Genomic DNA, 10,660 nt, shown 5'->3' on the forward strand with positions numbered 1-10,660 from the left:
TGTTTACGAGATCAAACTTGTACGGGACCCGACCGGGCGTGTGATAAATGTCTCAAGGTTTTCAAAGGAGATGAATGCTTTAATTACCATAAACAAAATGGCGTAGACGGGAAAAGTATTTGCGAGCAACTATTTCACTGCAAGCACTGTTTCACGCAAATATATTTATTTAAACGTAAAAATCAACCCCACACTTGCGGCGAAACCTATTGCTCAGGGTGGAGTGAATACACTACCAGTCCACAGTATTGTTACGTTGAGGTAATTAAAGAAAAACCTCCTAAAGTTCACAAAGCGAAGAAACGGAAAGTTTTCCCGGAAATGTTGAATATATTCTACGATTTCAAAGCTATTTAGATATTAGAATCAGAGGAAAAAAGGGGGCTTTGGTTCATCAGCCTATTCGCTGCGTATCAGAGATTGTTTGTGAAGATTGTATTTATGTGCAAGAGGCGGCTTACGTTTGCAGAAAATGGGGATCATTTGGTCCAAGGCAGAGAGTTTTTGAAGGCGCAAAGCCCGTCTCGAATTTTCTAGCTTTTCTAAGAACGTTGGCTGCCATTAAAAAGGTAATTTTACTAGCACCAACGCTGCAGGCTATGATAATCAGTTTCTATTACGTGAGATTATGGCTCTGGGCGAAGAATTTAAACCTAACTGTATAATTAACGGCACTAAAATTATAAATTTAACTGTCTTTAATTTAAATTTCATTGACTCTTTCAATTTCATTGACTCTTTCAATTTTATCTAACAAGACCAAATGCCTCCGCCAGAAGCTTATGGATCGCAAAATTTAACCAACAAAAATCTAAAAGAGTTTAAGGCGTGGTACGATAAGCAAATTGAGGAAAAAAAGGCTTTAATTTTCTGGAGTGGAGGAATTAAAGTTTTATGTCGTCAAGGATGTCGCGATATTAAAGTTAGGTTGTTTAGCTATCCGAAACATTTTCTTGGATATTGTCCAGGTAGAACCTTTTCAGGTCAACAGTACTATAGCCGGTTTGTGTACCTGGGTATACAGGAGACACTTTACGGATAAAGATTCTATAGGCATTATTTCGCATAATCTCTATAGGATGATTGATAATCAGTCGTTGGTGGCTATAGAATTTTTATCCTGGCATGCTCATGAGAACGGCGTAAACATACAGTCTGCTTTTGAAAATGATAGTGGACGGCCTGTATGAAAAAGATATTCTAGAGTTTAACGGGTGTTATTTCCATGGTTGTCCCTGTAGCAGGGCTGCCAGAATCCTTGAAGCTTCTGCTCCCTGGTTCTGGCAGGGCTATAGCCTCCATGCTACATGCTCCTCCTCCACTTTCTAACTGCGATATTTTGAGAATATTAATCAGTTGTTCAGTTGACGGTCGAAGAGCTTAGTTCTCTCTCTTGTTAATAAAAGACTCCTGATACGGAGCAATCCGTTTTAACCGAGTTGGGTTACGGGATAGTTATCCCTTTTTTGTTTTTCGTAAATAAATTCTTCTACTTTTTGGATTATTAAAGTAAGTTGTCTTTATTCTTATTTTTATGGCCCTCGGGAGCTTTCTCCCTTAGTTAAATTATCCTACAGAGGGTTACATAAAATTGGCGCCCGAACAGGGACTCGACTAAGCCTCGGTCGGTCCCGTAGAATTTTTGTTTATCATTGTTGATACGTGATATCTGCCCCATGTGGTACTAAGCCTCGGCTTCCACAATGGTAAATGCTTTAAACGTAATTGAACTAATTTAAATCTAGTTTAATCGTATTTAAATTAAATGTTAATCTAAGAATAAATTTATTATTGTAAATTAATTCTTGAATTTAGATAACTTACTTATTGTATTGGATAAACTTGACTTAACTGATTGAAAAGTATACTGATTATTGTAATTTAAATTAAATTAAATACAATGGCTTACTCGGACGTTAAAAATAAACAATGGAGGTCGCCTCATACATCTGAGGACGAGGAAGATTCTATTTTAAAGAAAAGGGAAGATCAGTCTACCGAAGATGCTTTTACGTCTACGGAAGACTATGGCGAATTGCTAGCACAGCCAGAAACTGAAGATCCGTTAGAAGAATTTAACCGGAAACTTCGTATTGAGGAAGAGAAAGACGAAGAAGATTCAAGAAAGAGGACGGCCGCCTCTTCAGAATTAGATTTCTCTCCCTATCAATTATTCCCCCATAAGGGTATTCCCCCTCCTAAGGGATGCTTAACTCCCTCAAATTTTCCTCCTCAGACTGGGATTGATTCCCTTAATCCTCCCCAAGCAACGTCCACAGGTGCTAAACCTAAAGTTAACTTTTCAACGACACAACCAAACCCTACCGTTAAAACAATTGGAATTCAATGCCAACTTTCTCCGTCCCAAGGTATTCCTCAACTAGGACCAAACGCTAGTGAAGAGGAATTAAAAGCCTTTATATTACCGTTACTCCTAACATTGGCTGATAATTCAACCACGCAGGCAAAAGCCGTAGAGCAAAATGTAGCGATAAACAAAGCTATAGCTATTAGTTTGGATAAGTTAGTTAGGGATTTACCCTCGTTAATAACTAGAAATTCAACTCCCCAAATGGGAAAAGTCCCTATCGAACCTCCAGAAAGACTAGCTTTTCTGGGATCATCTAGCGATAATGCTACCGAGTTTTTAGCGGCTTTTGAGGAGTATGCTAAGTTTCATAAACTATCAAATGAGGAAAGGTTAGCTGCTTTGCCTCTCCTTTTACGAGGGCATGCCCTATACTGGTATAGGGATTTAATTCGTCAATACGACGAAACGTGTAGATCAAATCCTTCCCATCCTAACTTGACTTGGAAAACTTTCCAAAGACACTTTAAAATTCAGTTCAGGGACTCGGAAGCTGATTCTAAGTTAAAAATAGAGATTTCCCATAGGCTCCAAAAGGATAAGGAATCAGTTGAGGATTTTTTCGGGGAAGTAATGAAGTTAAATTTAGGGATGACTTATCCTCTCCCCGAAAAGGATTTAGTTCCTATTATCAAAAGCAACTTGAGGGATGAACTAAGAACTCCCCTCCTTTTCCTGCACTATACCACTATGGAACAGTTAAGAGCTTCCTGTAAAACCATAGAAAAGGATATTGAAGTTAGGAAAAGAAATGCAGAGAGAAGGGAAAAGAGGAAATCTCCCCCTAAACCTAAAGCTACAGCCGAGTCCTCTTGTCCAGCTAACAAGGGCTCCGCCCATGGTCAGTGTTCCCCCGGGCATTGTCTTAGCCCTTGCAATCCTCCCGCTTCTCCTCAATGGGAATATCCCTTACAACCATTAGACTCTAGAGCTAGAGCCAGGTCTAATAACAATTCAAATAGAGGACAAAGATCTTTTAATAGATATTATAATCAGAGATCTAAGTCCCCTGGTCGTCAATTGGCCTTATCTTATCCCTCTACACGTTCTCTCACTTGCTATAATTGTCAAGAACCAGGTCATGTTGCACCCGATTGCCCTAACAAAAAGCTTATCAAGTCGGGGGAAGCCCAGACGGGAGAGGTCCTACGTGGTCCCTCTCCCGGTGCCCAATAAATCCCCCTAACAAGAAGCGTGTCGCGTTCCCTTTAAGAATTGAATCAGTCAAGAAAGGGTCAGTTTATAAAAGGGTTACCATTCCCGTTACTTTTGAACACGCGACAGTTCACGCTAAATTAGATAGCGGGGCCGATGCCTCTTTTGTTAGTCTTGACCAATGGCAGAAAATTTGTAAACATAGAAATTCTTCAGAATTACCTGAAGATGAGCAACTAGACTGTGTAGTTTGGGGCGACGGCCGTTATACGTTTACAAAAGGTTCTCACGAGTTAGAGTTTACTCTCAAGTCAAATGAAAGTGAGAAATCATTTAAATTTAAATTTTACATAGTTCCTTCCCTGAATAGTGACTTTATATTGGGTCAAGATTTTCTTGAGGAAAATAGGGTTAAATTAGATTTTGAAGCCTCTCAATGTCTAGTGGGTAACTTAAGGATCCCTTTTTCACTACCAACTGAAAAGGATCCTATAGATAAGGAAATTGTAGAGAATATTAGGGACGCAGTTTCTGCAGCCCCTATCACTGATGAGCAACGCCATCAACTAGAAGCCCTTTTATTGAAATTTCCTGAGTTGTTTTCCGATAAAGTAGGAAGAACTGGACTAATCTTCCATGAGATTCACACAGGGAATAGTCCGCCCATAAAATCTCAACCTTATCGAGTTAATGACCAAAAAAGGAAAATAATAGAACAACATGTTAGGGAAATGTTAGATGACGGGATAATCAGACCATCAGTTTCTCCTTGGGCTTCGCCCGTAGTTTTAGTTGATCAAACAAAACGGGGTAAACCCTACAGGTTTTGTATTGATTATAGAAAACTTAATCAGGTTACCATTAAGGACCCTTATCCTTTACCTAATATAGAGGACATGTTAGCTAGGGTTGGAAGACCTAAATATATTACAACACTTGACCTTAAATCTGGGTACTGGCAAGTGGAAATGCATCCTAAGAGCAGAGAAAAAACTGCCTTCGTGACTCACATGGGAAAGTACGAGTTCAATGTACTCCCTTTTGGGCTATGTAACGCCCCTAGCTCCTTTCAGCGTCTAATTGACGAGATCTTTAGGGATGCAGATTACTTCCAATTAATAGACTATTTAGACGATTTAATCTCGCTTAGCGAAGATTGGTGTCAACACTTAACGTGCTTAGAGTATGTCTTAAATAGGCTAAAGGAAGCGGGTCTCACCCTACAATTAAAGAAATGTAGGTTCGCTCAGAAAGAAGCTACCATATTCGGTCACATAGTTAATGAAACAGGGGTGCATATCGATCCTTCTAAGATAGAAGCCATTCAAAAATTCCCTCCTCCTAAAAATATTAAGGAAGTTCAAAGATTTTTAGGGATGGCAGGTTGGCACAACCGTTTTATTAATCACTACTCTCAAATAGTAGCACCCATTAATAAACTTAAACGGAAGGATCAAAAATTTATTTGGGGATTCGAACAACAACAAGCGTTCGAAAAAATTAAGGAAGCCATTTGTAAGGCTCACCCTTTAGCTTCCTTTAGAAGGGATTCCCCGTGCATCCTCACTACCGATGCTAGTGACGCAGGGTTAGGTGCCCTTCTTTCCCAAATACAGGATAACATAGAAGTCCCTATAGCTTATGCTAGCACAGGGCTAAAAGATGCTGAAACAAGGTACTCTACTAGCGAGAAAGAGTGTTTAGCCATATGTTGGGCAGTTAAGAAGTTTAGGCCCTTTCTAGAAGGTCGTAAATTCACTGTCCTCACGGACCATCAGGCTTTACAATGGTTGTTTAACATTAGGGAACCCAATTCTCGTCTAGTCAAATGGGCAATGTACCTTCAGACTTTTGATTTTACCATAAAGCATAAAAAAGGAGTAGAAAACGTAGTAGCTGACGCTTTATCGAGATCTCCGATAAACGTCCTTAGTATTAACTTTAGCTCATCTACTTCTAATTCTAAGAGTAATTTGGATCCAACTAGTAGTAGTACTAATCAAGTTTCTACCGGTAGCAGTACTAGTACAACGTCTTCTAGTGAGTCTGTAGAAGGTCGAATACGTCCTCCAGGTTCCAGATCCTTATACTCAGTTTTTACGATAGAAGATGTCAGAACATCTCAAAGGGAAGACCCTTTTGCGTCCCCTATTATAAATTCCTTGCAAGGACCTAACCCAGTTAGGAATAAAATGTTTGAAATAAAGAATGATCTTCTTTATAGAAGACCTTATAGAAACCATCCGGAAAAGATTTATTTACCTCCTCGGTTAAGGTTAGAAGCCATGAGGTTGTTACACGACCACCCACTGTCAGCTCATAGGGGCAAAGATAAGACCCTGAGTAAAGTTACTTATAGATATTGGTGGCCCTCTGTAATTAGTGACGTCCAGGATTATGTTCGAGGTTGCTCTTTATGCCAACAATTTAAGGCTAGAAATAGAAAAAAACCAGGGCTAATGCAACCCTCAGAAATAACTAGTCCTTGGGACCAAATAAGTGTCGACATTATGGGACCTTTCCCTTCTAGTAGACACCACTACAAATATTTAATAGTTTTTGTCGACTATATGACCAAATTCGTGGAGCTGATTCCACTGAAGACTATTACTGCTAAGACCTGTGTACAGGCATTTAAGTCTATTATCACTAGGTGGGGAGCTCCTAAAGCTATCCTTAGCGATAGAGGGGTACAATTTACCTCGAAACTTTGGCTGCAGACGTGCAGAGCTTTTAAGATAAACCCAAAGTTTACCACCCCCTATACTCCTAAGGGAAATCCCACTGAACGAGTCAATAGAGTAATAGGTGAATTAATATCATTTTACGTAGGGAATCACCATGATAGATGGGATGAATCCCTTGACCTTCTTCAATTCGCTATAAATTCCGCGCCCCATGAAACCACGGGCAGATCCCCTTTCTTTTTAAATTTAGGGCGGGAGCCACGTCTCCCTTGGGATTTAGATATTGAAGACCCCATTCAGGACAATGATGACCCTAGTCGTAGTAAAGCTTTGAAGGTTCTTAAGGAACAACTGGCATTCAGCAATGAATTGTCTAAGTTAGCAAAAGCACACCAGAAAAAGTACTATGACCTCCGCCATGACCCATTAGAGTTTGCGGTAGGAACTTTAGTATGGATGGAAACACATCCTTTATCTAGTACGACAGGGCAACTAATGAAAAAGCTTAGTCCTAAATGGGCAGGTCCCTTTAAAATTATAGCAAAGCACTCTCCCGTTGTTTATGAGTTAGAAGATGCTAACTCTGGGCAGAACATAGGGAAAGTTAACCTAGAACATCTTAAACTTTATTGGACTAACGTAGCTGTCTTCGAAAATGCCGATAATACCCCCAGTTCACAGTCGAACATTGCAGATGAAGCTGAGTCAAGTCCTTCAGCGGAAGGTGGTAGCATGCACCAACCTCCTACGGAGACTTCCTCAATAAGTTCATCTGAATCAGCAACTTCACTTTCACCGCCCCAGGACGGACAGGAAGCCAATCAACAGATTATTCCTGTTATACCGGATGTCCCTCCAACCTCGACATCAACTGCACTAGAAGATCAAGCAGCGGATCAACAGATCTTTCCTGCAGCTCACGATGATTCACATCAACCGATAGATTCTGATAGTGAACCGGGCATGGCCCTTTTTGAAGATCCCCCTCTCCTCCTTCATACTAACCACGATATGAGGGCTTTTCAGCTCGATCATCCCACTAACGATAGTCCGCCTTCTGCGGCAGGGGAGGCTTCCCCGTCTGATCAAGAATCAGTCGAGGAACCAGAGCTACATAAGTCAACATCCAGCTTCTCGGAAGAAATAGTAACGCCAGACGCCAAATCAACGTCTTCTGAGCAGTACATACAGGAACTTGCGTTACTCCATTCTCCATCTTCTGGTTTTTCGGAGGAATTCGTACCTCCTGAACCGGTTTTGAGTCCTACTAAAGACGTAGCACATCCTGAACAACCTTCTACTCGGTCGGACGAAACGCCAACACCTACACTGCTTTCTCAGACGAAATCCCAATCATCACGTGCGTCTGATAGTTCGTCAACCACGCTATCAGAGTCAATGAGAACTCCTAAATTAAACAGGGCTACCTTACCCGAATGTTATTTAGAACCTTTTAAATTGGGATGGCGCCGAGAGGTTTGTAAGAGGGCGACGGTTCAGCCCGGAGGTAACGAAGTAGATATCTACTACCGACCTCCTGATAATAAAAGGTTAAGATCTCCTTACGAAGTTCAGGTTTACCTTAGTAATAATAACGTTACTAACCTAGAAAGGGAATGTTTCTGTTTCTCCCGAGAGCCAATTTCCTTTTTCCCATGGGAATTCATTTCCCAAGCCTCTAAGAGACGTTATTAACATTGTATAATTACAGATGGCAGAAGGAGGATACGAACGTCCAATTTATTTTGAACCTCCTCAGGGTATGTCCCAAAAACCAATCCCCTGCTCCCGAAATAGTACAACAAAAATCGACAAATCCTTGGAAGTCCTTGAAAAGCTCCAAGGCCCGTTGAGCCTTTTGAAATGCGGATTATGCGGACAAGAAGGACACAACGATATCGATTGTTATATTCCGCCTGAGCATTTGCCTTTTTACAAGATTTCTGCAGAGCCACAAGAACTTCAAAATGAGATAGTTGTACACTGCACAATGTGCAGAAGGGAGGGACATGTTACCCGAGAATGCCACGTGGTAAGCGACCTGACTGATGATGAGGGAGTATCGAAAGCAAGGGAACCCATTACGCCGTATGGCAAGTTCAAAAAGCAAATGTTAAAAGAAGACGGACTAGGAAAACAGAGAAATTCATGGCCTCAACCCCCAGCACGGTTCCCGGTAAATCCAACTCCACGTGAAAACCTCGTCTCTCGACAAGACCTTCCAAAGTCGGAGCCAGAAACCGAAGAGGATCTCCAGTGGGAACGGTTCGGGAGTCTAGGCTGGATCCCAAGAGGACGATCGACAGTATTGCGGGAAACGATTCCGGTCTCTGTCACTCCAGTTACAACAAGGAAACGATTGATCGTATCTAAAGTGCCTGGGGCTAAGAAAATTCATATCTGGTCAAATTATAAGTGCCCCCGCTGCCATATGATTGGTCACCATACAGTATCAGACTGCCCTCATCCTCGAAGTACTGAAGCCATTTCTCGTAGGGAAAAACGGCACACATTTGCCTTATTGACTAAATTATCGGAAGTATAAAAAAAAAAAAAAAAAAAAAAAAAAAAAAAAAAATTTTTGTGATAACCCCAGATATTATTCTTAAGGTTCCTCGGGGTAACCGCTTTTTGTTTTTGTTCAATTAGGAAAAGAGTTCCTAACGAGGGGGGGGATGTAGCAGGGCTGCCAGAATCCTTGAAGCTTCTGCTCCCTGGTTCTGGCAGGGCTATAGCCTCCATGCTACATGCTCCTCCTCCACTTTCTAACTGCGATATTTTGAGAATATTAATCAGTTGTTCAGTTGACGGTCGAAGAGCTTAGTTCTCTCTCTTGTTAATAAAAGACTCCTGATACGGAGCAATCCGTTTTAACCGAGTTGGGTTACGGGATAGTTATCCCTTTTTTGTTTTTCGTAAATAAATTCTTCTACTTTTTGGATTATTAAAGTAAGTTGTCTTTATTCTTATTTTTATGGCCCTCGGGAGCTTTCTCCCTTAGTTAAATTATCCTACAGAGGGCGTAAACATACAGTCTGCTTTTGAAAATGATAGTGGACGGCCTGTATGAAAAAGATATTCTAGAGTTTAACGGGTGTTATTTCCATGGTTGTCCCAAATGCTACAAAGTCAACCGCAACCAATCTTTAAAGTAATAACGAAGTGGTACTGCGATTGGGCTAAAGATAAAACCGATAATCCAGCTATTGGTGTTTTCTGGAAGCAGGAAATATTAAAGAAAAAGTACGAGAACCCTTAAATCCTCGCGAAGCCTTTTTTTGGTGGTAGGAAGTCAGTACTTAAACTATACCATAAAGTTTCCGGCAGCGAAAAAATGCATTACGTTGACGTAACGAGGCTCTATCCTTTCGTCAACAAGCGAAAGAAGCTGCCAGTCGGACAGCCTGAAATTTTGCTGGATAATATTCCTGACGTTTTCGCATTTGACGGTTTCCTCAAATTCAAAGTCCTTCCGCCTAAAACGCGATTCAGTTCTGTATTAACCACAAGGTTAATAATAAACTAGTTTTCACTCTTTGCCGGGTGTGCGCCTTGAAACGTTTCCAAGGAGACTGCCACCATTTTGACGAAGAGAGAAAACAAGTCGGCACTTGGGTGATTGATGAACTTCGGGCTGCCGTAAATCTGGTTTATGTTAACTTAAAAAAGATAGAGGCATGGAAATACAAGGTGAGACAATATAACCCAGAAACTGGCGAAGGCGGCTTGATTCAAAAGTACGTTAATTCCTTTCTTTTTCATAAACAGACGGCTAGTGGTTACCCCTCCGATTGCGTTACCCTCGAAGAACGTGAAAATTATATTAAAAATTTTAGAATTAAGGAGGGTGTACTATTAAACCTAGCCAAGATTAAAAATAACGAAGGGTTGCGTAGCGTAGCAAAACTCGCCTTGAATAGTCTTTGGGGTAAATTCGGGGAAAGAGTCCAACCGAAACGGAAATTATCAAAGAACCTCGTAGACTTTACGAACTCTTAAGTAGCCCTGACGTTGAAGTAAAAAGCGTTTTGACCATTAATCAAGAAATTGGTTCGAACGACCTAGGCTGACGTCGTTTTGAAGCATACCTATGTCTCCATAGCTTGCTATACAACGGCTATGGCTAGATTATGTTTACTAGAATATCTGGAAATGGTGGGGGGATAAATGTCTTTATTGTGATACAGATTTCCTGATCTACATTTCCCCGCTGGGGACAACGCTAAAAGAAACTGGTAAATTTCTGGGAGAAATGACCAACGAATTGGAAGGTTACGGTAAAAACGCGTACATTGATTCCATTTTCAGTGGCGGATGCGAAAACTTCAGCTACTGGGTAACAGATCCTGACTCTGGCAAGAGGTTTAATACAACCAAGGTTAAAGGGTTTCGCCTTAATGTCTCTAACGAGAAACTAATCAATGACGAAATTATAAAAGGATTAGTAGGC

The 10,660-nt window shown here is 40.9% G+C and overlaps 1 protein-coding gene across 1 annotated transcript; it reads left to right on the forward strand.

The window, feature by feature from the left end:
* Window positions 1-1,288: 1,288 nt before the first annotated feature.
* Window positions 1,289-9,159, forward strand: LOC149713202 (uncharacterized). Its single transcript, XM_089847167.1, has 2 exons — window positions 1,289-1,509; window positions 7,922-9,159. The coding sequence occupies exon 2, from the start codon at window positions 7,922-7,924 to the stop codon at window positions 8,753-8,755; it is 834 nt and encodes a 277-aa protein (XP_089703293.1). The 5' UTR covers window positions 1,289-1,509; the 3' UTR covers window positions 8,756-9,159.
* Window positions 9,160-10,660: the final 1,501 nt, after the last annotated feature.

Source organism: Phalangium opilio, unplaced genomic scaffold (genome assembly GCF_054372755.1).
Source record: "Phalangium opilio isolate 3A_F unplaced genomic scaffold, DU_Popi_V2 ptg000009l_1, whole genome shotgun sequence".
NCBI classification, from domain to species: domain Eukaryota; kingdom Metazoa; phylum Arthropoda; class Arachnida; order Opiliones; family Phalangiidae; genus Phalangium; species Phalangium opilio.